Source organism: Macaca fascicularis, chromosome 16, assembly GCF_037993035.2.
Source record: "Macaca fascicularis isolate 582-1 chromosome 16, T2T-MFA8v1.1".
NCBI lineage: Eukaryota > Metazoa > Chordata > Mammalia > Primates > Cercopithecidae > Macaca > Macaca fascicularis.
In genome coordinates, this window is record NC_088390.1 from 87,533,621 (window position 1) to 87,560,063 (window position 26,443).

At 63.0% G+C, this 26,443-nt stretch overlaps 1 protein-coding gene, 1 long non-coding RNA gene and 1 pseudogene across 15 annotated transcripts in view; 1 reads left to right on the forward strand and 2 right to left on the reverse strand.

Annotated features, from left to right (window-relative positions):
• The window catches only part of AATK (apoptosis associated tyrosine kinase), a 47,195-nt gene that overhangs the window by 1,590 nt on the left and 19,162 nt on the right, over nucleotides 1-26,443 (reverse strand). For 3 of the 14 annotated variants that reach the window (XM_045375652.2, XM_074020852.1, XM_045375653.2), the window contains exons 2-13: nucleotides 15,041-15,174; nucleotides 11,779-11,923; nucleotides 9,200-9,279; nucleotides 8,518-8,636; nucleotides 8,285-8,372; nucleotides 7,195-7,328; nucleotides 5,699-5,783; nucleotides 5,496-5,617; nucleotides 3,953-4,102; nucleotides 965-3,587; nucleotides 700-847; nucleotides 182-376 (exon numbers count right to left, since the gene is read on the reverse strand). In XM_045375652.2, the coding sequence (XP_045231587.2) occupies nucleotides 182-376; nucleotides 700-847; nucleotides 965-3,587; nucleotides 3,953-4,102; nucleotides 5,496-5,617; nucleotides 5,699-5,783; nucleotides 7,195-7,328; nucleotides 8,285-8,372; nucleotides 8,518-8,636; nucleotides 9,200-9,279; nucleotides 11,779-11,923; nucleotides 15,041-15,174 (4,023 nt within the window). Of the gene's footprint in view, nucleotides 1-181; nucleotides 377-699; nucleotides 848-964; nucleotides 3,588-3,952; nucleotides 4,103-5,495; nucleotides 5,618-5,698; nucleotides 5,784-7,194; nucleotides 7,329-8,284; nucleotides 8,373-8,517; nucleotides 8,637-9,199; nucleotides 9,280-10,436; nucleotides 10,641-11,778; nucleotides 11,928-12,593; nucleotides 12,647-13,337; nucleotides 13,363-15,040; nucleotides 15,175-26,443 lie in introns of those variants that run through there. The other 11 variants (XM_074020853.1, XM_074020855.1, XM_074020856.1 and 8 more) reach the window with 8 other exon arrangements.
• LOC135967853 (uncharacterized) lies at nucleotides 15,169-17,792 on the forward strand. Its single transcript, XR_012426324.1, has 3 exons — nucleotides 15,169-16,602; nucleotides 16,693-16,896; nucleotides 17,384-17,792. It is a non-coding gene; the product is annotated as an uncharacterized lncRNA (long non-coding RNA).
• LOC135967903 (uncharacterized) lies at nucleotides 23,563-24,538 on the reverse strand (annotated as a pseudogene).

Here is a 26,443-nt window from a genome sequence, read left to right on the forward strand (position 1 = left end):
GGGGAGAGAGGGCAGGGGGCCTTCGAGGAGGTGGGCACTTGTCAGGCACGTGGGCAGGGGCTGTAGGGGTAGGGACACCTGGCAGAGGCTGCAGGGGTAGGGACACCTGGCTGGCCCAGCAGGGACCTAGACGGAGGGGCCCCACCCTCGGAGCTCCGTCCCTGCCTCGCACGGGCCTCACCTCTCACGGACTCAGCGTCTGAATCAGACACGTGCGTGATGGAGAAGCGGGATGTGGAAGCGGGCGACACCGTGAAGCGCGAGAAGGGAGCAGGCGTGGGCGCAGCTGGGGCGGGTGCGGCCGGGTCCAGGGCCATGGCGAAGGCTGCCTTGGCCTGCATCAGCGGGAAGTCGTCATCCCACGCAAACCCGCCACCTGCAACCCAGGTGACGATGTCACTCGCACTCACAGCCTGGGACCCCGGGCCGCCCCGCTCCCACAGTCATGGACCTGGCCCCGCCTCCCATGATGTCACGGGCCCAGGCCCCACCTCCCATGCAGCACGGACCAGGCCCCGCCTCCAATGACGTCACATACCAAAGCGGCCTCTCATGACGCCACGGGCCAAAGCCCGCCTCCCACACATCAAGGGCCAGGTGCTCCTCCCATGATGTCACACATTAGGCCCCGCCTCCCACAAGGCACGGACCAGGCCCCACCTCCCGTGACATCATGGGCCCGGCCCCGCCCCGGCTCACCCTCTTTCGCAGTGGAGCCATCTGGGGAGCCATCAGCCTGCCGCGGCGGGCTGGGGGCGCTGGGAGAGCTGGGGCTCCCCATAAGGAACGTGGGGGGCGACTCCTTAGCACCCGGGAAGGGCTCCCCGAGCTCCCGGGTGGGGCTTTCCTGGAGGGATCAGAGAGCACCAGGTGGCTTGGCCGCCAGGAGTCGCGGCCGCTCCCACCCCTTCCTGCCGGAGCGCGACCCGCAGCCCCGAGCAAACACCGGTCGGCAGTGGCCCACCTGGTCGAAGAGGTAGACGGTGACGTCGTCGAAGAAGGACACGGCCTTCTTCTTGCGTTCCAGGTCCTCGCAGAAGGCCTCGGACAGCAGGCTGGGCATCTTGAGCAGGCTGCGCAGGTTGCGCGCGCTCTGGCTCTCAGCCACCACCACGGGCACCGCCGGCGCCTCCTCCTCGCTGTCCTCGCTAGGCTCCTGGACGCTGTAGCAGCGGAGCTCCTCGTCAGACTCGTCGCTGTCCTCACTGTCCTCCTCCTCCTCGTCCGGCCGGCCCTCCAAGGCCGCAGGGAGGCCAGGCAGAGCCAGGCGGAGTGGGGCTCGGGGGGTGCCTGGGCCCGCCATCCGCTTTTGTGGAGTCAGCCCTGACAACAGTCCTGTGGGCCCCTGGAGCTCAGAGCTGTTGCCTTCTGAGCTCAGTGGAACCGGGGTCAGCAGGAAAAACTGGGAGCAGCTGGGGCTGGGCCCAGGCGGCACCTCGGCTGGGCCTTGGGGCTCTGGAGGCTCTGGGACCAGGCCTGAGGGGCAGGTGCTGGGGTCTGGGGAGGACCCTTCAAGCCGCAGCGGTGGGGGCAGCACCTCCCCGGGGCCAGAGCCTTGTGCCTCCCCAGGAACCCCAGGCCTGAGGGAGGCCTGTGCAGATGGCTGCCCAGTGCTCGGCAGGCCCAGCTCTGGCCCAGGACCTTGGTCCCCGCCACACTTCTCTGGGCCCGAGGTGGGCTCGGCCTCAGTCTCCAGGTCTGAGAAGTACGCAGAGTCTCGGTAGGGGTTCTTCTCGTTGAGGCCACTGAGGGAGGCAGAGAGCCGTATCTCGGGCCCGGGGCCCTCTCCCTCTGAGGTCAGCTCCCCAAAGGCCTGGGGCTCGCACCCTTCCTGTAACTCCTTGAGCACAAACTCGGGGGACTCATAGTTCTCCGTGTCATAGCCACTGTCCAGTGCTCGGGGCTGCCCTCCAGAGGGGCCAGCGGCCGACGGGCTGAAGACCTCATAGCCACCATCACTGGCTGAGGACGGGATGTCCAGGGAGTCCAGGGAGTCAGGAGTCCCCACCTGCTTCTGCAGAGAGCGGAAGGCTGGCACCACATCCAGCCTCTCGGCCTGCAGGCCGTCACTGGACGTGTCAGTGAAGATGCCTGAGGTGGCCTCAGCTGTGTCCTCATCCTCACTGCTGGGTGCCTCCACCTCAGGGGAGCTGCCACCACCATTCAGGGTGGAAGCCGGCTTGGTGGCAGACACCTCGCCACCAGCAGCAGGCGTGGGCGAGTCAGGCAGGGCGCCAGGGGCATCGGGGGCACTGGCCTCCTCTGAGGGAAGTGGGGCTCCCTCCTGGGATGGGGAGGGGACAGAAGGAAGGGACAAGCAGGGTCCGGCAGTGCCCTCAGCCTCCGTGGCAAGCTTGGGCTCTGCCTGCAGGTGGTCACCCCCACTACCAGGTGCCTCTGTCCAGGAGGGTGTGACCAGGCAGGGGGCAGGTGCCAGGCCCTGGGCAGGGCATAGATGGGGGAGGCCGGGACAGCAGCCTGGCTCCTGGGCAGAGGAGGCTGCCTGCAGCCCAAGCAGAGACTCCCCGGGGTATGCCGGCTCAGGGGAGGCCCGCGGGGTCTGCTTCGGACTGCAGCAGCCTTCAGCGTGGTAGCCCACAGAGCTGGGGTCCCAGGACTCTGGACAGCGGCTGCCGCTGTTGTTATTGGCAGATACGTTGGAGCGCCAGTGTCCACGCTGGGCGGCCGTCCGCGCTCCCACCTCCTCCAGCTCCTCCTCGCCAGTCAGCGGCAGCGGCGGCGCCCCTGAGCTTCCCAAGGGGGATGTGCCCAGTGGGTCCTCAAAGAAGGGCGAACAGAAGGCGGCCACGCCCCAGTCTGCATCCTTGGCTCTGCCCTCCGCCAGCCTCAGGGGCCCCGCAGAGGGCGAGGGCGAGCGTGAGGGGCAGAGCTGGTCCCGCACCAAGCTTCCGCGAGGGTAGAGGTCGCCGCCGCCCCAGGGGACGTCGGCGGGTGGCCCGTGGCCCAGCAGCGGCTCCATGGCCAGCGAGGCAGCGGTGCTGCCGTCAGAGTCCTCGTCCTGGTCTGCGATGGCAGGTGAACTGGGGGCGCAGCCGGCGCAGTCGGGGTCGTGGCCGGCGGCGGGCGTGGCCTCCTCTAGGCGAATGAAATACTCGCTGCCCAGCGAGGGGCTGTGCGCGCTGAGCACCGGAACCACGCCGGGGGGCGCGCCGTCGGGGGCACACAGCTCCTGCAGGCGCGCGGGGCGGTCCGGACTGAGCGTGGCGGGGAAGGCCTCCGCGCCGCGGCCCGCCTCCCACTTGTACTCAAAGTTGAGGCCTCGGCTGGTCTCGGTCACCGTCAGCACGTCGTCGCCATCCGCGTGGAAGCCGTCGCCCGCGAACTGCTCCAGCAGCGGGAAGGACGAGGCGGCGGCGAGCTCCACCACCCCGCCCAGCGTGGGCCCCGCCGCACCGGGCCCAGGACCCACGCCGCCCCCGCCGGGCCGCAGAGAGCGCCAGCGCCGCTCAAACTCCTCCTCTGCTTCGGTGGCACCCTTGGCACACAGGTAGGACAGCAGCAGGTGCACCTCCTCAGCTGTGGGCCGCTGCTCCGGCTGCAGCCAGCAGAACTGCATCACCTCGTACCTGCGAGGAGGTCCCACGGGGGCCACGTCAGAGGCAACGCTGGCCAGGAACGCGTCCATGGGGCAGGGATGGGGTTCCCCTAACTCCCAGTGTCTTGGGGACGTTAAGGGCATCTCCCACTTGAGTGACGCCCCAAATCTGCCAAGGCAGGCCCAGCAGCGTGGGCACAGGTGGTTGGGCACTCCCCCTAAGCCTTCCCTCCCTGCACACAGGGGTGCAGAGGTGGTGGGTAGAGGCCCTATCAGAGGAGAGGGGAGACCAGGGAGGGCTGGAACCCCAGGGGGTCAGGGTGAGCCGCCTCTGCCTGGGGGTCAGGATACCCCATCTCGGCCTGGCTGTCCGGGACAGGGCGGTGGGGCCCTCACCAGCGGTCCGACAGGGTCAGCTGCAGCTGGGGCTTGGGCAGCTTGAGCTGCTGCTCCCGGACCGCGTACGCCAGCACCTGCTGGTCCGAGTGCTGGGGGTAGGGCTGCGTGCCCAGCTCAAAGAGCTCCCAGATGGTCACGCCCAGGGACCTGTGGGGTGACAGCTGTGAGTCAGGGCTGGGCACAGCCTGCCACAGCAAGGGCCGCGCAGGATCCCTGGGGTGCCGAAGGGGCAGCTCCCGCCATCACGCCAGTGCCTCAGGACCAGGGCCTGGTACCACATCAGCCGCCCCTCCCTGAGGACAGCCCTTCCTTTCAGCAGACAGAATGTGCACCTGGCCAGGCCCAAGCCCAGCACCTGTGGAGCCTGTACATAAAGGCCAGGCTGGCCAAATCCATCTGCTTGTCCACTCATTCATTCATTCACTGATGCACTGAAGACCAGACACTGCCCAGTGTGGGAGCTGCCCTGGCGGAGCTGGAGGGCAGGTGTGGAGCCCGAGGCAGGGTAGGGCCAATATCAGAAGGGGACTGAGGGAGCGGGAGAGAGGGGACGCCTCAGGCCAGCATGGGCAGGGCCGGGGAACAGGCAGGGGTGCACAGAGCATGTGGGCGAGTAGGGCAACTGGGGTCTCCTTCCTGTGGGCTGTGGCTTCACCTAGCCACTTTGGTCCCTGGCTGTCCCAAGAGGCTGCAGAGTGAGACAGGTGATTTAGCAAGACGTCACCAGACCTTGGCCAGAGCCCTGTGACTGGAGACCCCAGCCAGTGCACGGTAGGGTGGGCAGGCGAGGAAGGGGCCTTGGTGGAGAGGTGAGGAGGGGACAGCGTCCATGATGGGGCACAGTCAAGTGGCTTAGGGGAGACCCCGAAAGCTCAGGGAGGCGGCCTGGCCCATGGGATCTGAGAGTTCCCCAGAAGCTGAAGGCGGCCAGACCACAGCCTGGGAGTGGTGGGGGCCGCGGGGGAAGCCGCAGAGGTGAGGGCAGGAAGGGGCGCCCACCCCAGGGCAGACCACTACCCTGGGCAGCTCGGCCCCACCCCTTCAGAGGCTACACCAGGTGGGAATGAACAGTCCGTGCTGGGTGCTCAGGATGGGGGCGGGGCTTCCAGGCTGCTGTTGTGGGAGATCCCAGCACCCCCACCGTCACCTCCTCTACCTGGCACAGCCTGACCTACACTCCCCTGAAGGCAGCCAACACCCTGCCCAGACCCTCTCCCCAGGCACAGGTGCACACCAAGTCTCCCATCCCAGGACAGTCCCCCCAGCATGCTGAGGATGGGCTTTTGGCTTGTGGCCCTGTATGTGTGCTCTGACCCCGCCATGGGTGGGCGTCAGCCCAGGGGTCCCTGGTGCACCTGTCAGGCAGTGTCTCCACCAGTGTGGGGTGGCCACCTAACCAGCCACTTGGGCTGCTGGCGTGCGGCCACTACAGGTGGCTCCAGCAGCCCCCCAACCTCACTACTCGTGGCCATGGTTTGACATGGGTAGGCGGGTGGCACTCGGCCTCAGCCCCTCACGGCGCCACCAGGGCTGCACTCACCACACATTCCCGCTCTTGGTCTGGTCCACAACAAGCAGGTTGCTGTGCACCTCGTCCACCAGCTCCGGTGCGATCCAGCGCAGAGGCACCCACAGCTGGTCGGCGGTCACGAAGTAGTCTTCCTGTTGGCACAGGGACGGGTCACCCCTGCCGGCGCAGGCCCCGCCCCTCATGCCCAGCCCAGCCCAGCCCACCCCACTCACTCTGTACTTGCAGTGAGCCAGGCCGTAGTCACCGATCTTCACCGTCAGGTCGGCCGTGAGTAGGCAGTTCCGCAGAGCCAGGTCACTGCAGGCAGGGTCAGAGGCGGGGGCAGGGCAGGGTCAGTGGGGTGTGCCAGGTCGGGGAGTCCAGCACAGGGGTCCTTTGCCAACACCTGGATGGCTCACAGTCCAGGCCAGAAGGGGCACTGGAGATGCTGCCACCACCCACCCCTGCCTAGGGCCCTATCCTGTGCCCAGCCCCGAGACCTGGGGAGGGACCGTTTGCGTGGGCCTCCAATATTACAATGCAGATGAGAATGGGGCCTAGAGAGGGTGAGGACCTGCCAGAACCCACCTGGACCCGTCCACGCTTCTCCAGGACCCTCTCCTCCCAGCCCTGCTACACCATCACCCTCGGCTTCCCAGGAGGTGGGAATTGATGGGGGAACTGAGGCCTGGAGGATCCCAGGGGTCCTGCCAGCTGCCAGAGTCCAGTTTCAGGGCCCAGCCCTGCCATGCCCACTCGGAGCTGGAGCTCTCTCTCACTTGAGCCACCACCGGCCCCAGGGTTGGGTAGGGTCTGCAGAGAACGCCAGTCACCCCTGGCATTACCTCCAACCCAGCCTGCCTCGGCTGCTGGCTTGGACCCCCTGCCTGGCTGGTCACGTGGGTGTGCGGAGGCGTAGGGTACTGGGTAGATATTACCACACCTGCGGTATTACTTCTGTGCTCAGGACTCAGGGTGGGGACAGAGCCCAACCCAGGCTGTCCCTCCCCACATAAGCCCGTGTCTGTGTGCTGGGGGTTGCTATAGGCCCACGTGTCCTGGGCCTATGGGGTGGGATGGGGTGGGGTGGGGTTGGGGGCAGGGCAGCTGGGGCTCGGCAGGCAGGTCGGGAGGCTGGCAGCTACCCTCTTCAACAAAATCACTGATGCTGGAGTCACCTGAGTCATCACTCAGCACCAGGATATTGTTGGAGAGGACGGCCGTGCGGCATCTGGGGCTGGTGGGGCCACATGTCCTTCGCCACTTCTTCCAGCATGTCCCCCCGGGGTCCCCAGAGGCTGGGCATCCTGGCCCGAGCAGGACAGAACCCTCCCTCCAGGGTTCTGCGAAGCAGGGCCTGCTAAGCCCTCCCTTTGGGACTTGAGGGAGACAGAGTGTGGGGTTGGCGTGGGGCTGCAGGGTGGTGGCTGACTGCCTTGGGGACAGAGAACAGGCCAGCTTGACAGTGCACATTTCTTCGTCTAAACCTGCAAAGTGGGTGTCAAACCATTGTCTTCCCAAATTTTCAAAAACGTCATAAAATCCCTTTGTATAGCAGTTGTTCGATGCTGCATGAGATGAACCTGGCCGGTCCTCGCGGCAGGACCCGCCCCTATGCCCTTCCTTCAGGGGAAGGGCCGAGGCCCAGAGAGGGCCCCAGTCCAAGGGTTACAGCAGGGAGGGGCCCTGGCCTAGGGCTTCCTGGCCACTGGCCCGCGCCCGCCCTCACCTGTGCACGTAGTTGTTCCGATGCAGGTGCAGGACGCCGCAGGCCACCTCACAGGCCATGCGCTGCAGGGTCAGGGGGTCGGGCGCCATGGACTCCGCCACCCGGCAGCTCCGCAGGTAGCCCTTGAGGTCCCCCTGCAGAAAGGGGGCATGGCGCAGTCACCAGCAGACTGGGGACTGGCCACCCTGGAAGGTCCCTGCCTACCTCCCCAACTCCTCCACCCCTACCCACAGCTGACGGACAGCAGCTGCCCAGAGCAGCCCCGCGCCCTGCACAGTGGCTGACACCCAACAGTTCCTGGAGAGGGGCCGTGTCCACCAGGGCTGGGCTGGACTGAAGGCTCCCTCTCCACCGCCCCTCAGCCAGCCCTGCGCAGCAGGAGTCCCTTGGCCTGTGGTACAGAGAGAAACGCAGGGCCCGGGTGGATCTGCTTGATGGAGCCTGGGGCTGGTGGTCGAGGATTGGTCGGCAGCCCCGACCTGCCGAAAGCTCAGCTCCTGGGAGGGCCAACGTTAGGAGTCCAGACGCCAATGTGTGAGGGCCCCTGTCCCAAGGGAAGCCAGCCGGGGACCCAGCCCAGCCGCGGGCAGGCCCGGCTCAGTGCAGGAGCTGTGTATGTGCAAGGGGGTGGGGGGCAGGTCCCTGGTGGGGGTGGGTCCCTGGGGGGTGGTGGTGATGGGCAGGCCCAGGACTCCAGGCAGCCTGGGGAAGTGGCCATCCCCAGTCCCCCATGACAAACTCAAGCCTGAGTGAGGCCGTGGAGCCCCAATGGAGCAGTGGCCCCTAATTGGCCCAGGATGCCTCCTCCTGAACCACAGGGCACACAGGCAGGTGAGCAAGCAGCTGGCAGCTCCCCAGGGGTGCAGGGAGTCCCGGCCCAGGCCTGTCCTGTGCCCAGCCCCCACAGTCCCTCCCCAGTGAGGCTGGGTCTCCCCATGGCCTCCTCTGGAAGGCGGTGGGGTAGGGTCCCTGGGTCTTGGCTTTAGGGAGGATGTGAGGCCCCCAGGGAGGGGGTGGCACTAGACACTGGCAGGGCAAGGGAGGGCCCCGGCTCAGCAAAGGCCCCAGGTCCCCCTGGGCAGCAGCTCACCAGCGGGCAGAACTCCATCACCAGCAGGTAGGGTGTCACCTCGGCACACTGGGCCAGGCACTGGAGCAGGTTGCTGTGCTTCAGGGCCCTGCAGGAGTGGACAGGCGGCCCCTGACTTGGGAGGAGCAGGGGAGGGGGAGGCGGGCCGAGCAGGGGAGGGGGAGGCGGGCCGAGCAGGGGAGGGGGAGGAAGGGGTCGCACAGTGTGGGCCTTCGTGCCCGATGGCCTCCCACCTGTAGGGCTGCACCTCCTCCAGGAACTGCATCTGCTCCTGCACGCTGGCGCTGGCCTGCAGCTCCTTCACCACCACCTGGGCACTGCTGACGCCAGAGTTCACCTCCCCCAGGAACACCTGTGGGACAGCGTCACCCGCGGCTGCTCCGCCTCCACAGGCCCCGGCTTCCAGGCCTTACTCTTCTCCCACCCGCCCCACCCCGGCCCCCAGGACAGGCCCCTTCTCCTCCTGTGCCCAGTCCATTCACTGCAGTGCGGGGTGTGGGTTCCAGACCCCTCCCGGTGACCCTCTGGCTGTAATATTCTGAGTCTTTTGTGTTCTTCTCTCCCCAAAGTCTCCCGCTGCTTGCTCTCTCTCTCTCTCTCTCTCTGTCTCTCTCTCTCTCTCTCTCTCTCTGGGGGTTTGAAGTGAGGAAGAGGGACCCAGCTGTCTCGTTTAGGCCAGGATCGGGGGAAGGCTAGGATCGGGGGAAGGCCAGGACCAAGAGCCTGCCCCTCTCCCTCCCAGGACCCCCTAGGGAGAAGGGGATGCAGCCAGACTCTGAGGAGGGATCCAACAGGGCCCAGGGGCCAGAGAAGGGACCCTCGGGGCTGGGGTGGCTCCCAGGAAGAGCAGGTCTGCATCCCTGTGTCCCTTCTGCCTACCAGGCGACAGCCCTCTCTCCCAGGTGGGACACATACCTTCCCGAACCAGCCATGGCCGATTTCCTTCAGGTATAGGAGGCTGTGCCGGCCCAGGTCCGTGGACTTGAGGAGCTGCACTGTAACCAAGCAGGGGGCTCAGGGACCCAGTGCGGCCTTCGCACCCCCCAGCTTCCTCACCTGGCCCCTAGAGGGACTGCCCGCTTGGCCTGTTCTGGGAAACTGTCCTGAGTCCCCAGCACCAGCTGGCAGCCTTGGGGCTAGCATCAGGAGCCAGGGTCTCTCGAGATCAGGGGCCGCTGCTTCCCAGAAAAGCCACGGAGCTGCAGGCTCCATCCGGGCATCTTTCTGGATAGGTCTGGAGAAGGTGCCTGAAGCCACCGGAATAGCTGGGCGAGGGACAGCAGGGCCCGGAGCCGGACCCGCCACATGGGCTGTACCAGGCAGGCAGTGTGGCTGAGCGAGAGGCTGGGGCCACGGCACAGGGAGGGCACTGCAGCGGCCCACCCCCACCCTGCCACAGGCTGGCATCCCACGCCAGGCACACCAAAGGCTCCTTTGTTGGGGGCTGCTTGGCACAACCCCGCACGGAGCACACTGGCCCATTCTCCCTGAGGGCCAGGCCGGGTGAGGTCAGCGGGAGGAAGGGTCAGTGAGGCCCGGGAGGAAGGGGCCAGCGCTGGCAGAGCCCACTCATGCCTGCCCACGCCCCGAGGGATTCCCCGAATTCTGCTCCCACGCCAACTGCCCAGAGGGCTGACGGGGCTGGGTCTGAGCCCAGCTGCCAGGAGAACCCAGGGGGAGGGGGCTCCTTCCAGGGCCCAGAGACCCAGAAAATGTAGAGGTGGGGCAGGGCAGAACTGAGCATGTGGGCCCACCGGGCGCTGTGTCCCGAGCCCAGCCTGTCTGGACAGCCCTCTTTCACCCTGGGGCGTCCAGGCCCACACTGTCCCTGAGCAAGTGTGGGGGTCCTGACCATGGGTGCTGAGACAGTCCAGAGGCCCTGGGCACCGCCGGAGGCGGCCGTCCTTCTCTGCGGTCCCCAGCGGGTGGGGCCATTGCCCAGGTTTCTCCCCGCTGACCTCTGGGGCTGCTCTTCTGGCCTCACCCCAGTCTCTCTCCTCTCTGGAAGCACATGCCCCCCGGAAAACTGAAACCAGAGCTCCAAAAGTAGAGAAACAGGTAACCACTGCCTTCTTCCAGGTCCCTGTCCGCCGACCCCAGTCCCCAGGACAGTCCTCCAGAGGTGGCTCGGAGAATCTGCAGGGGCACATACCTGCCCCTGGACCCAAGGGCAGTAGCCCCGTGGATGGTCCCTGGCAGCTCCCAGCAAGGTCAGCACAGGGCTCAGGGACCCCCGCAGCCATCCGGGAATGTCAGAGGGCCTCGCACGCTGAGTGGGTGGCTGCAGTCCTTCGCGCCCGGCCACAGATGTGCTCACAGCTCAAGTGCCAGCCCTGATTCCTGCCTAACTGGGAACCTGTCCTCCAGGAGACGGGGCAGAGTAGGACAGGCGTTGAGGCCCTGGCTCCAAAGCTGGGGGCTGAGGGCCCTCTCTAGGTCCCAGACCAGTGCCTTGGGTGCCAGGCTGCCACGATGAAGGCGAGGCTCGCAGGGCCCAGCCAGGCACGGCTCAGAGCCAGCTCTCAGGATCCAGCCAGGCACAGCTCAGAGCAGGTGAAGCAGCCTTCATGGCACTGTGGTAACAGGCCCAGGTGCCAACAGAGCCCCAACAGGGCTGGCAGGGGCCCCTCCCACTGGCCTGACACCCCTCCTGCCTGTGTTCCCAGAGGAGCTGGGGGTGGGCAGTGATGGGGGAAGCCCCAGGCTGGAAGCTTCCTGGGAGGGACCCCCACTCACCACCCAGGCTCCAGGACAGAACTGGGAGTTCCTGAAGCCTGGCCATTCACCCCCAGCCTCCCCCAGCACGTCCACCCCGTGTGAGTGGTCGGCCTAGGACCCTAAGATGGGGGCAGATGAGGCTGTGGCTGAGGGCCCTGCCTGCACCTGCACTCCTGGGTCAGCCCCACCCCTCGGCCCCTCCCCCCAGCCTGAGTGAAAGGCCGATTCACCACCCGCCCACAGGGGCCCCACCAGGGCCCCTCCTCCCGCCATGCACAATGGAGTCCGTGTCCCTGAAGGGCTGGTGCTCAAGGGGGCAGGAATCTGGGGTCAAGCATCCCTGGACTGCAGAAGAGTCCCTGCCCCCAGCACATGGCCATGTCCAGGACCAAACAGCCCGCACCCCTGCCCCAGTGCCCACCCCTGCCCCAGTGCCCACCACTGCCCCAGTGCCCACCACTGCCCCTGTGCATAGCAGCCCTTGGGCAGGGGAGGCTGGAGGCCCAGGGCTGTACCAGACCCTGCCAACCCCTGGCTGGCCCCCAGGCCCAGGAGAAAGAGGTACATGGACCTTTGGCCCCACAGCGCAGCCTGGGACGCAGCCACAGGGAGTCCAGGGCCGCACACTGCGTCTACCCCACCGGCCACTCCCAGCCCCGTGCTGCTCCCACTCCAGAGCTGAGTCTTCCGGTCTCCCTGGCACCCCCAGGTCACACCCAACACCCAGCACCTGGGCCCCGGAGGGAGGCCACCCCGTCTCCCCACCCAGCCCTCACCTGAGCGCCCAGGCTGCTTGGCCATGGGCAGGGAGACCTCCGTGAGTGGCAGGACGTACACGTCGGGCCCGTTCTGTGCCGCCGTGGCCGGGGAGCCCTGTGCCAGGTCAGCCGCATACTCATCCCCCTCCGCATTCTCAAACTCCTGCGGGCCGGGCCGGGCGTGAGCAGGGCTTCTCGCAGGTCCAGGAGGGGTGTGGCTGGGCCTTTCCAGGCCCCTTTGTTCCAGGGCCGAGCTCCCAGGGCAGGACAGGAGCGGGTACTTGGCCCAGAATTGGAGCCCCCACCCCTGCAGGCTAACGGCCCAGCACCCCTGCTAACTGCCCTTCTGTCTGTCTCCTCTTGCTGACCCCCCACGCCCCCCACCAGGGGCTCCATTGTCCCATAAGGGGCCAGAGGCGGATCCCAGAGCCAAGAGGACCCATCTCAGACTCCAGAAAGGGTGTGATGAGCTGTAGGCACCAGCGCCTTGGCCTGGCCTCAGTTCCCCCATTGCTCCCTGGTGGGCAGCCCAGGCTGAGCCCCACCTTGGGGCCTGAGGGCCTGGAGGCAGGGAACCAAGGGACCGAGGTGAGGGCACTGAGGCCAGCTGGCCCTGCCCATCCAGAATCAGCTCCCAACACCTCTCAACCACCCGCATCCCCAGCAGCCCCTCACCCGGGGCCCTGCCTGGGGTTCCACCCTCCCATGGGGCAGCTTCAGGGACAGGAATTCCATCGCCCCCTGTCCCACAGTCCTGTGGGAGAAGCAACTAAGCAACCCCCCCACTGCGGGGACAAGGAGCATTCCTGGGTGCCTGGGAGCCCAGAGCCCACCTGCCACCGCCATCCACCCCGACAGCCCTGGACCTTTGCCTGGTGGCCGCACCACCTCCGGAGCTCCCAGGACTCCTTAAGAGCCTGGCCCCGTGCAGCCTAGGGCTGGGCCACTCCCTGCCAGGCTGCTATTTTGAAATGCAGAGGCCACACCTGTACAGGGGAGACCCCACCCCCAAGTCCAGGGCACATTCCTGCTCTGAGAGCCAAAGTCTCCAAAGTCCTGGGCCAGCTGAAAGCAAAGGCCCTGGGCACACAGTGACAGCTGCAATCCCCGAGCACTCGGTACAGCCTCTCTGCCTCCTCACAACTCCCAGTGCCCCGGTGGGGAAACTGAGGCTCGTATGGGTCAAGGGACTTCCCGCTGGATCCTGGCCAGCACCTGGGCTGGTAAGTCCGAGGACAGGCAAGTGCAGTGGGAGGGGAGGCCTGGGCTCCTCACACACTACGTGTGACCCTGGGGACACCTCCCTTCCCTGGGCTGCAAAAAGAGAGGTGGGTGGCTCTGTTGGTGTTCCCGCAAGCCTGGCCCAGCCTGCACTTTTGGAGCACACAGGGATGGGGGATAGGGGATGCAGGTGCCGTGTGGGCAACTCCCCCTCCCCAGGACCCAGGAGACCACCCCAGAAGCCCCCTCTTGGCCCTCCAATCCCAGCCCTGGCCCCGCCCATCTGGGCTTTGTAGAGGGGCCCAGGTCACAGATGCCATCTCTCCCTGGGGTCGGGCCCGGGCTCCAGGCATTACCTGCTGCCCGGGGGCCGGCCGGGTCCTGCCGATGCAGCGTGCAATCAGGTAGCACAGGGTCAGCATTGGGGGCCTGCCCAGCCCCTTCCCCCAGCACAGCTCCCCACCGGGGAGTCCGGCACAGCCCCCAAATCCCAGGAGGGAGCCCAGTGTGGAGGCAGGACTTCCCAGAGGCACGCTGGCGCTGGAATGTTCCGGGCACCATGTTCCCAAGGAGGTGAGGAGGGCGCAGGAGGAGGAGCCGTGGCCAGCCCTTGTTTGGGGCCTTGTTCTTACAGTGCCCCGAGGAGGGGCCACTGATACAATAGCCCCACATGTCCCACCCAGGCCCCACCTCCACTCCTGCCCCCGCCAAGACCTTGAGGCTCTGGCCTCAGGATGCCCAGGAAGGCGCCAGCGCGGCCTGGCCCGGCCCCTGGTGCCAGCAGGTCCAGGGGCACGTCCCCAGGGCAGGGTAGGGGCTCTGGGCAGGAGCGCAGACCCCACAGCCTGGGGCCACAGCTTTGCTGCCCAGGCCCGCAGCTGCTCATTGGTTGACGGGGCCTAGGCCACCTCAGAGGGCTCTGGAAGGGTGAATGGGCTGGAAAATGTGGCCTTTGGAAAAGGCAAAAAGGCCACATTCAGCACCATCACCTTCCAGGCCAGCGAGACAAGTGGGCAGGGCCAGATCCTTGGCCCACTCTGCGTCATGACATACCGGGGCAGGGAAGACTCTGGGACTGTCTCCAAAATGGGGGTGACGCCGGCGGGGGCACGGGTCACTTTGTAGAAAAGCGCCCCTGAGATATGGACGAGGTGCTGTGTGCGCCGCAGAACGAAGCCTCCCCCCTCCCCTTCCGACTTCTCCTGGCGTAAGAATCCGACCTCTGGCCCAGGGATGGGGCCGACCCCCTTGCCGGTGTGAACCACCAGAGGTCCAGGCCAAGGTGTCGTTTTCTCATCAGCAGGAATGGGGCCCATGGAGACTCCGGGAGGGGTGGGCAGTGCTGCCCGGGGCTCTCTCTGCCTGGCCCTCCCTGCTGCTCGGAGTTACAGCTGGAAGTGGGCTGGGGGTTGACAGCGGGAGGAACAGTGCTCGGCACCTGTCCTTGGCTGGGGGCCTTGGCCTCCAGAAGGGCAGCCTAGTGAGGCCAGGCCTTGCCCTTGGCGATGCTCCCTAACCAGCAGGCAGGCTCCAGCATCACACACCTCCCCTCCAGAGGGCAGAAGATACCCCGGGCAAGGTGACAACTGGTGAGAAGGTATCTGTGCGGGGAGCTTGTCTGGGCGGCCCGGACTTCCCTTTGCAGGTTGAATTCGGAGGGATGTGAGGGCCCCCTGCAGAGGCAGCTCCTTCACCAGGAGTCAGGGGCCTCTAGGGAGGCAAGCCCCCTCCCACACCAGCTCCAGAGTCCCCGACGCCCCCTGAAAGGCTGTCCTCAGCCTCCATGAGGGCTCAAGCCCAGCCCCAGGCTGGAGTGGGAGCATCAGATCACGCCCCAACAGACGGCTTCAAAGTCAGGGAAGCTGGGGCAGGTTCCTGAGGAGGAGCTATGGAGTCCCTGGGCCAGGGTCCACGTGGTCCCCAGGTGGCCCCGCAGCGACTACGGCCACCTAGCAGCCACCTTGGTGGCCCCGGGAAGGAGAGAAGCTCAGGGTCAAGTGGACGCTACAGGCCTTGCCTGCGGGATCCCATAGCAGCTCCCGCGGCCCCCAGGCCTCACCTTGAACCCGATGCCGCCCTTCTTACAGCACAGGCAGGCCAGCATGAGGACGATGACGGCGAAGAGCCCGGAGAAAGACACAGCCACCACGGCGAGGGAGGATGGCCAGGACAGCTCGCTGAGCGGGGCGCCGTCTGCGGGAGAGCAGCGCAGTGAGAGTGGCCATGGCTGAGGGCCGGCCAGGCCCCTGCCCCTGCTCCAGGCTCTGCAGCCCCAGTCCAGGCTGGGCCTCAGCACCCTGACCTCTCGCCCCAGACCCCACACCTCACAGTGTGGCGAGCAGGTGGCCAGAGCCTGCAGTCAGTCACTGGACGCTGCCCTGGCCTTGCCAGGGGGACATGGGGTTGGCAGAGTGGCCAGAGCCTGCCCAGTTCCCAATTCTAGAGTTCACAGATACCCCTCTGAGAAGTCAGGGTCTCAGGGGCTACAGGGGGACCCCCATCTCCCTCCTGGATGCCGGTCACCCCACCTTGCCCCTCTGGGGCTGGGAAGGGGACATGGACTCCTCAAACACAGGAGACCATGTTGCTGGCTGTTATCTGCTGGCCATGCATCAGGCTCCGGACAGCGAGGGCTCAAGGCTCTTCCAGCCTCTGAGGTGCGGGGACCTCACTGTCCCTGAGAAGGTGGTGCTGCCTCTGGTGGGCAGCAGGGCTCCTGCGTGCCTCCAAGCTGTCCCCTTGCCAAACCCACTGCCAGGCCCCTGGTGCTGTTTCTGTCCTGGGAACCGCGGGGAAACCCCCTTCTGCAGCTGCTGGTCCACGGAGCCCCTCATCTCAGAGGAAACTGACAGTACAGCGTCCCTCCCAACACCCGAGTTTTGAGCTGAGCCCAGCTTCCAAATCAGGACAGTTGAACTGAGCCAGGCTTCGAGAAGTTCGGTCTACCTACTGCCCACAGGATGACACGGTGGGGGCCAGCCTGGGTGTCCCCTGGGCAGGGGAGGGCACACTGACTCACTGGCTCCATCCCCTGGGCCTGCCCCGTCCCACCACACCCAGCTCCAATCCGTGCCCTTCCCTAAGAGCTTTCTGTCTGGCCATCCTCCACTTGGCCCTGGAGATTTCCCGGCCACCCCCAGTGCCTCTTGCCACTGGGCACCTCCAGCTTCTCAGCTCCCCAGCTCCCAACACCCCTCAACACCCCACCTCCTGGCCCAGCACACCCCCAAAGCTGTTGTCATCTCTACCCCACTGGACCAGCGATGAAACAGGGTCAGCGGGAGCAGGGCTGCCCAAGGTGGCACAGCTGATCTCGCCTGGCCTGCTCTGCCAGGGCTGCAGGCTAATGGGGCATCTGGGAAGGCTGCCTGGAGGTGGCGTGAGCTAGAAGACAGTGAAGGCACCCTGGGCTTCCTGCTCGGGTCTCCAGGTTGTTCCCCACACCCACACACGGGGAAGAGAGGACCCAGGACGGCTTGGAGTGAGGACAAGACAGGGCTGTGGGGACGAGGAGGCAGGGGCGGCCCGCAAAGCAAGACCCAGGTTACTGGGACAGGAAACCAACTCTGCCGCACGTGGAGAAGAGCCAACGGGTGGGGCCGTGAACAGATGTCGTCCCAGGTGAGGTTTCCAGGATGTGCGTGCGTGTCATGCGTGTGAGGACACCCCGCACATTGGGTAAGCCCCCCTGTGTTCTCACACCCATGGCAGGAACACAGGCAGAGGCTCACAGGCACTCAGCAGGCCCCGCCCTCCGAAGCAGCCAGTGCCTTCCGGGACTGTGTGTTGCCATGGTGCCCATCTCCCAGGCTCCATCTGGTGCCCGCCTGGCATCAGTCCACACCCCTCTGCCACCCTCGCCCACGCCCTCCTGGCCCGTCTCCTGGCGGGCCTTTCCCTCATGGGACACACTGGGTGAGTGAAGGAACCTCTCTGTGGCCTTTTGGGGCCAGGATCTGGACTTCTGTCCTCAGAGCCGGCAGAGCCCTGGGGCTGGATAGGCCACCTGCTGGGCAAACGGCAGCCCCAGGAGGCCCGACCTCAGCCTCCCCCTCAACCTCCCCTTCGGGCCCCACCTCAGCCACCCTGGGCTCCCCCGCCCCAAGACCCTATCCGCCCCCGTCCTCCCCCGCACTGAGGCAGCTGGCCCTGGGGCACGGCCCTGCCGAGTCCCCTCTCCCCTCTAGAAGGCCCCGGTCCCAGTGCTGGGCGGCCATGGGGGGTCATTCAGCACCACGTGCTGACTCAGTGGAGGGCAGAGGTGGGCAGGGGCACTGGGCAGGCCTGCCCATGAGCACAAGGCCACGTCCCCTGAAGGTGGATGTGTAGGTGTGGGGGGTGGCCACACAAGCCAGCCAGAGGGTTGCAAGGAGAGGCGGCACACAGGCTTTCCAATCCACAGAAGCCGGCGGTTTCTGGAACCCCCGCCAGCGCCCAGAGCCGCAGAAACCACAGTGGATCCCATCTGACAGCGGCTGTCCGAAGCTCCACCCAGAGACCCTCCCTCATCAGAATCACTACCCCCCTTGCGGGGCGCAATGACTCACGCCTGTAATCTCAGCACTTTGGGTGGATCACTTGAGGTCAAGAGTTCGAGACCAGACTGGCCAACGTAGTGAAACCCCATCTCTACTCAAAGTACAAAAATTAGCTGGGCGTGGTAGCACAAGCTTGTAATCCAAGCTATACAGGAGGCTGAGGCAGGAGAATTGCTCAAACCCAGGAGGTGGAGGTTGCAGTGAGCTGAGATTGTGCCATTGCACTCCAGCCTGAGCAACAGAGTAGGACTCTGCCTTAAAAAAAAAAAAAAAGGAATTACTGCCCTCTCACTTTGCAGATGAGGACACTGGGGCCCATGGAAGTGAGGTGGTTTGTCCAGGACACCAGCGAGTACAGGCCCTGTCCTCATGGCCACGAGAGGACCCTGGGCTGAGGAGGGGGTTCCCACAGCCTCTCAGCCACAGGTTGATGGCTCCCTCAGGCCCACCTGCTCTCGGCCACCCTGGCACCCACAGCCTAATGCACCCACCGCCACCTCTGCATTCCCAGAACCTTCTCTGTGCCCTCGTCAGAGACACCTGCTGCCGGGGCCCCACTGGCTGTCAGCTTGCAGGACAGACCACGCTCTGACCCCAGATGCCAAGGGCCAGGCCTAGTACCCTGGGCACCATGACAGTTGTAACAATCCAGCACACATAGGTGCCCACATATGTGCATGCGTGAAAACACATGAAACATTCATGTGCACACACCTCATGCAAACACAAACATACATGTACACGTAGCATGCATGCAACCATACCTGTGACCGTGTGCACACACTGTACACGGGCCAAGACATAAATGTCACGCACAGACGTGCACACGTGCATATGCATGTGTACATACCACACACATCCACACGTGCACATACATAACCACACACGAGGATACCCACACGCACACACCCACATGCACACCCACATATGCGAGCCCACACCCCCACACACGTGCGAACACACCCACACATGCAAGCACACACACACGCACACACCAACACAGGCACACGCACACACCCACACACACGCACACACCAACACAGGCACACGCACACACACCCACACACACACACACACCAACACACTTGCGCACACCCACACACGCACACACGCATGTACACCCCCAGTCATACATGCACTCCCACACGCACGCACACACCTGCGCACACAACCCCCACACGTGTGCAAACATACCCACACATGCGCACAGACACACCCACATGCACGCGCATGCGTGTGCACACACACACATCCAGACATACCCAAACAGGCGTATGCACACACCCACATGTGCACACACATGCACATGCACACACCCACACATGCGCACACACACGTGCGTACACACCCACACACACATACCCATACACTCGTAGACACAGATACCCACACGTGCGTGTGCACATGCACACACACCCACACACATGCACACACACATACCCAGACGCGCACATAGCCACCTGCACCCACACACGCACACACAACTCCACAGGCGCACACATGAATGCACACATGCGCACACACATCCCCTGGCTCAGTCCCCACTACCGGCCTGCTCAGTATCATCCTCAGTTTACAAGTATGAAAACCGAGGCTCAGGGATGTCACAAGCACACCCAAAGGGTGGCCCGGCTCTGCCAGCTCCATACCCTGCTCCAGACGCCACGCCTGCCCCTCCACAAGCCACGCGAAGGCTCCACTTATTTCCTTGGGGTTAGCCCCACGAGCAGGTGGGGAGGCCTCTGTGGGGTCTGCTTGCCTGTCCCGCTCATTAATGCCTCACTCTTCCCAGATGCGAGAAGGGGTATCTGGGACCTCACAGCCCAGAAGCTTGTGCCCAGGAAAACACAAGTTGCACATGACTTTGTTTCTGAAACTTCTTGAAAGCCCATTTAAACCAGCATCCCACTGTTTAACCCTCTGCTACCACCCACGCTGCAGTGTCCCCCAGGCTCTTCCAAGCCCGGCCCTCTGCTGCCACACATACCGCGCGGCCCTCAGGCTCTTCCAAGCCCAGCCTGGCCATACTGCAGTCCCTGGTCCTCCCGCAGGCCTTACGAGAGCCCAAGAAAGCAGCCGCACTGAAAGGTCCCTTCAAAGCAGACCGCCCCCAACCCTGGTGACCCCTGCTGATGCCCCAACCCTCCGCTGCACTGCCCCTGGCCATGGTGAGAATGGGAGCAGTTCTGCTTCCTCTGCAGCTGGGCTGGAGGGTGCCTGTGTGAGCCTGCGGTGGATACACTGTGACACCAGCATGCACACACGTGTCCAGGCTGTGGCTTCCTAAGGCCACTGTCCACACAAGGAACCAGGGCCTCACCCATGCGGGGTAAAATGCACCAGGATCGTCACAGCCCTTGAGTCCTCTGTCCACCAGCCTTGTCCACTGGCACTGAATCAGCCACTCTTGGGACCCCCAGAGGGTGACTCTATTTGTTTTAGAGATGGGGTCTGTGTTGTCCGGATGGGAATACAGTGGTGCGATCACAGCTTACTGCAGCCGGGAACTCCTGGCCTCAAGCAGTCCTCCCTGCCCTGCCTCTCGGGTAGCTGGGATTACAGATGTGACAGGCACGTGCCACCTGGCTTGGCTGGTGACTATTTCTACTGTTCCTGCTGCGTCTCCTGGTCAGCACTCTGCCGTGAGGGAGGACAGGGCCTTCACCCCCACTTGCTTTTTTCATATCAGTGCTCAAGACACTATCATTCCCATTTATTTACATCACACTTAGGAGCTCCTTTCATTCCAATGAGCTGTAACGTGTTACTATAATTGTTTAGTTTGATTCTCAAATTTCCCCAGATTCGGCAAGAGGGCACCTGGTGTATGCAGAGTAACGCCCCTAGAGCTGTCCACCTCCCAGTCCTCAAAACGTGAGACTGAGTGCCCTACACGGCAAAAGGAACTTTGCAGGCGGGATTAAGGAAAGGACCTGAGGTGAGGCCATTGGCCCGGATTGCCAGGCGAGCCAGGGTCATCCCGAGGGTCTTTGGACGAGGGAGGCAGGAACTGGAGACGAGAGAAGTGACTGCAGAAGCAGAGGCCATGGGGGCCATGGGGGCCATGGGGGCCATGGGGGCCGTGGGGGCTGTGAGCCGTGGATGCAAGGGGCTGAAAAGGCCAGGGGTGGACTCTCCCCAGAGCCCAGCCTCCACTGTGTTGACTGTACCCAATGAAAGTGACTTTTGGCCGGGTGTGGTGGCTCACGCCTGTAATCCCAGCATTTTGGAAGGCCAAGGTGGGTGGATCACCTGAGGTCGGGAGTTCAAGACCAGCCTGGCCAACATGGTGAAACCCCGTCTCTACTAAAAATACAAAAAACTAGCCGGCCATGGTGGCGTGTGCCTGTAATCCCAGCTACCTGGGAGGCAGACGCTACAGTGAACTGAGATTGCGCCACTGCACTCCAGCCCGGGCGACAGAGTGAGACTCTGTCCCCCCCAAAAGAAAAGTGACTGACTTTCAATTTCTGATCTCCAGAACCTACAATAATTGACTCCATGAAATCTGTAGTCAGTGGCCACAGCGGCCACAGGAAACTCACACAGCGGCCCTTCCGAGGGGCTCGGAAGCAAAGCTTTGTGGTATCTGCCCCCAACCCCTGTGCCTCCTGGGACACAGGACGGGCCCAGCGAGGGTGGGGGTGCCACAGAAAGCTTGGTGGCTGGGCTGGTCCCTAGAGGGCCACCATCAATCCTCAAAGCCATACTCAGATGCAGTGGCTCAGGCCTGGCACCAGCTGGTCCCAAGGTGGGGGTGGCGAGGGCACATCTGCTGTGCACACGTGGCTGGACGTGCAGGGGGCAGGTCCAGGTCGGCTTCAAGGACTCTGCCCAGGCTAACCCTAGAGGCCTCTGGTGCCAGTTTTTCCTCCTCTCCTCTCCTCTTTCCTTCCTTCCTTTCTCTTTCTTTCTGTCTCTCTCTCTCCCCCTCCTTCCCTTTCCCTCCCTCTCTCTCTCTCTTTCTTTTTTGACAGAGTCTCACTCTGTTACCCAGGCTAGAGTGCAGTGGCATGATCTCAGCTCACTGCAACCTCCGCCTCCCCATTTCAAGTGATTCTCCCACCTCAGCCCCCCAAGTAGCTGGGATTACAGGCACCTGCCGCCACCACCACCCCCGGAGAACTTTTGTATTTTTAGTAGAGCTGGGGTTTCACTATGTTAGCCAGGCTGGTCTCGAACTCCTGACTTCAGGTGATCCACCTGCCTTGGCCTCCCAAAGTGCTGGGATTACAGGCATGAGCCACTGGGCCCACTCTATCTTTTCTTTTCTTTTTGAGATAGAATCTCGCTCTGTCACCCAGGCTGGAGCACAGTGGTGCAATCACGGCTCACAGCAGCCTCAAACTCCTGGGCTCAAATAATCCTCCCGCCTTAGCCTCCCAAGGTAGCTCAGACCAAAGGCTTGCACCACCATTCTCAGCTAATGTTTACATTTTTTTTGTAGAGACAGGTCTCACTATGTTGTCTAGGCTGGTCTCAAACTCCTAGGTTCAATCCATCTTCCCGCCTTGGCCTCCAGTTTCAAAGTTAATGTCTAATTTGGCCATTCTCTGGCTCCGGAGTGCTGCCTCTGCTGAGAGGTTGGGGTGGGAAGAGGCAGAGCCAGCCAGAGGGAGCTGGCAGGGGGCCAAGAGCAGGGAAGAGAAGGTGTTTGTAGTAGAGACACCCCCACAACAGGCTGCCGGTTTTGAGTTGTTCCCACCCTCCTGGGAGTGGCCCCTCACCTGTGAGTCCCCCTGAGCAGTGAGGACCCGGCCCCACCCCGCCCCGGCCAGCCAGCTCCCCTGTCCCCATCCCCCAAAGTCCACTTCACTTGTAACCACCCTTTCCACCGAGGCATGGACGCACAGTCAGCGCGACCCTCACGCCCACCAGGTGGCACTCTCAGCCATTTTACACGGGCGGTGGAGAGGACAGGAGGCTCCCGGGACGCTGGACCACGCATGGAGGAACAGGGAGACCAGCTCCAGGCACAGCGTAGCCTCAGCTCAAAACACAGGCATGGTCCAGGATGGCGCTTGCTCAGGGCAGAGCTGAGGGATCCCAGCTTGGGGTGCCGCAGCCGGCAGCATTGCCGGCACACGGTCCTCCCTCGAAGGCCATGAGAGAGTTCCGAGAGTGGCCTGGCTGAGCCTGAGGATGGCCCCACAGCCCAAGCCCTTGGGCACACCTGGCTCGGCGAGCCCCCACCCCCGCAACCTGCACACGTCCCAGGCCGGAGCTGCCTCCAGCAGCCCCAGGTCCCAGGCAGCCTGTGCAGACCCTGGAGTCCCAGGACACATCACCTGACCTGGTCCAGCATCTACAGGGCTGTCCCCAGGACCGGGTGTTCACTGCAGCACAGGGTGGCCCTGGTCAAAGCCGAGAGCTAGGAAGTTTTCTGTGTTGGGTCCAAATGCACTTCCCCTCGACTCCATGCAGCCCCCACCTCCTGTGTCCATGCAGCCCCGCCTCCCATGGCCACACCCGGTCCTCCAGCCTCCTTGGCCCCTCTGGCTTCACAATCTGTCTCCTCAGCATGTCGCCCCACAGTTAGCAATCCCCACCCCTGATAAGGCCAGGATTGTGTGGAGTCCAGGGGCCCCATGGTGAGTGGCCACGGGGTGTGATCCCCACAGGGTAAGGCGAGGCCTCCACTCTCTCCACCCACACCGCCTCTTCCAGAACCTTGGGCCCTACCTGTCCGGGGCTCCAGGCTCTGCTCACCCACTGGGCGTGCCTGGCATGCCCCATGGGTGTGGGCGTGATCCCCACATGCCAGCTCAGTCTGAGGTTCCAAGGTTCCCGGCCATTCACCCCACAACGGCAGGTGCACCCAAGGTGAGCACAAGGCCCAGGGTTGCCCCTGCATGCTTCCTCCGCCCAAGCTGCCTTCCTGCAGGGATGGGTGGCCAGGGTGGCCAGCACACAAGGTGTGGCTCTCTGTCCCCACCCCTGTCCCCGCTCGGCCCCTCAGGAAGCTTCCTGCTAAGTGGCTCCATGCACCCCTCCAGGAACTCGAGGCTCGCTCCCCTCCCCTCCCTCCCCGAGGCAGTCTCCTTCAGCTTCCGTGGCACCAACAGCCAGGATCTCTTGCACAGACCCAGCCTGGCCCACACCCCCCAAAAATGCCCCCAAAATGTCCCCAAATCACACCCACAAATGGGTCAGGATCAGCAAAGCTGCAGATGGGAGCCTGGGGGTAAAGGTCAAGGCCCCTTGTCCCAGCCCCCACACTGCCCTCCCCATTGCTCTGTGCTGGCCAGGTGTTCACACCTGGAGCAATGTGGCCGCAACTCTGGGACAGGGTGGCCACATTGTCAGGGAAGAGCAGGCCTCTGGGTGGCCGAGAGGACACAGTGGCCCCTGGAGGTACCCCCAGGGAGGGCTGCTGCAGCTGGAACAACAGAGTGGCAAGAGGGCTGGGCAGGGGGCCTGCAGGAGCCCACAGGGCTCCCTTAAGAGCCACCCACCCACTCTCAGTGCCCGCCCCCCCCCCCAGCCATTCACATTTCCAGCGTAGGAGGAGTTCGCCTTCATTGTTATTAAAGCTTCTGTCTTTTTTTTTTTTTTGAGACAGAGTCTCGCTCTGTCGCCCAGGCTGAAGTGCAGTGGCCGGATCTCAGCTCACTGCAAGCTCCGCCACCCGGGTTTACGCCATTCTCCTGCCTCAGCCTCCCAAGTAGCTGGGACTACAGGCGCCCGCTACCTCGCCCGGCTAATTTTTTGTATTTTTTAGTAGAGATGGGGTTTCACCGTGTAGGCCAGGATGGTCTCGATCTCCTGACCTCGTGATCCCCCCGTCTCGGCCTCCCAAAGTGCTGGGATTACAGGCTTGAGCCACCGCGCCCGGCCAAAGCTTCTGTCTTAATCAAATCCACACTCGAGAGTGTGGCAGAGTCAGAGCCCAGCTCACTCCTGCGAATCCCAAAGTCCAACGTGCTGGTGCCCATTAGAGACACTGCCATAGACGAAGCTCCCCAGTGAAAGAAGCTAACAGGGTGGAAAAAGAAAGCACAGACAGGAAATTTGCCCTTCTAGGGATTAACAGGTCAGAAGCTACAACAATGAGGACCTCACAGTGCTGGGGCACAGACCCGCCAAAATCTGGGCCTAGCTGTGCAGAGGATTCCACGCTCCATGACAAGCCTGACTGCAGGCCGGGCGTGGTGGCTCACGGATGTAATCCCAGCACTTTGGAAGGCCGAGGTGGGTGGATCACTTGAGGTCAGGAGTTCGACACCAGCCTGGCCAACATGGTGAAACTCTGCCTCTACTAAAAATGCAATATCCGGGTGGCGCATGCCTGAAATCCCAGCTACTCGGGAGACTGAGGCAGAAGAATCGCTTGAACTCCCGAGGTGGAAGATGCAGTGAGCCAAGATTGTGCCACTGCACTCCTGCCTGGGCTATCGACAGATCGAGACTCCCCCCACCAAAAAAATAAATAAATAAATAAAAGCCTGACTGCATAACTTCAGATTAAATGATTCTAAGTTAGATCACAACATCTTAAAAGAAAATAGGTAACTATTAGATTTCTGAATGGAGAAGGATTTTTAAGCTAAAAGCAATGGAAGGGATCACAAAAGAAAAGATTGAAGGCTTTGACTCCATAAAAACGTCTGTTCCAGCCGGGAGCGGTGGCTCACGCCTGGAATCCCAGCACTTTGGGAGGCCGAGGCGGGCGGATCACCTGAGGTCAGGAGTTCGAGACCAGCCTAATCAATATGATGAAACCCCGTCTCTACTAAAAATACAAAAATTAGCTGGGCGTGGTGGCATGTTTCTGTAATCCTAGCTACTCGGGAGGCTGAGACAGGAGAATTGCTTGAACCCGTGAGGCAGAGGCTGCAGTGAGCTGAAATCGTGCCACTGCACTCCAACCTGGGCAACAAGAGCAAAACTCCATCTCAAAAAAAAAAAAAGAAAAAGTGTGTTCGATAAAAGCCCTCAAATTAAAGGCACACAGCGAACCAGAAAAAACAATTTACAAAAAAATGTGTCAAAGAGCTGATGTCATGACTACACAGAACACACAATTAGTGAAAATTAACTAATACTTTAAGAACCCAAACATAAACAAGACTGGGCACAGTAGCTCACGCCTGTAATCCCAGCACTTTGGGAGGCTGAGGCGGGCGGATCACCCAAGGTCAGGAGTTTGAGACCAGCCTAATCAATATGATGAAACCCCATCTCTACTAAAAATACAAAAATTAGCCGGGCGTGGTGGCACGGGCCTGTAATCCCAGCTACTCGGGAGGCTGAGGCAGGGGAATTGCTTGATCCCAAGAGGTGGAGGTTATAGTGAGCCAGCAAGATCGCACCACTGCACTCCAGCCTGGGCGAGAGCAAGACGCCGTCTCAAAACAACCAACCAACAACAAAAAACCAAACTGCCCAAAATCCACGAGAAGATGTCCAGCCTTGATCATAAAGAAATGCAGAATTATAACATGTCCAGCTTCCAGACAGTGGGAGTTTTTAGAAGCCAGTAAATCAGAACCGGCGGCCCCGGCAGTTAAAGCAGAACAGCCTGGAGACCTGCCTTCTTTCCAGCCAAGTAATTCCACATCTGGGAATTTACACTAAGAAAATAACCTTGGCCGGGCATGGTGGCTCACGCCTGTAATCCCAGCACTTTGGGAGGCCGAAGTGGGCGGATCACGAGGTCAGGAGATCAAGACCATCCTGGCTAACACAGTGAAACCCCGTCTCTACTTAAAATACAAAAAATTAGCCGGGCGCGGTGGCAGCACCTGTAGTCCCAGCTACTCGGGAGGCTGAGACAAGAGAATGGCGTGAAACCCGGAAGGCGGAGCTTGCAGTGAGCCGAGATCACGCCACTGCACTCCAGCCTGGGTGACAGAGCAAGACTCTGTCTCAAAAAAAAAAAGAAAAAAAGAAAATAACCTCGAGGGCACATGCATCCAGAATAC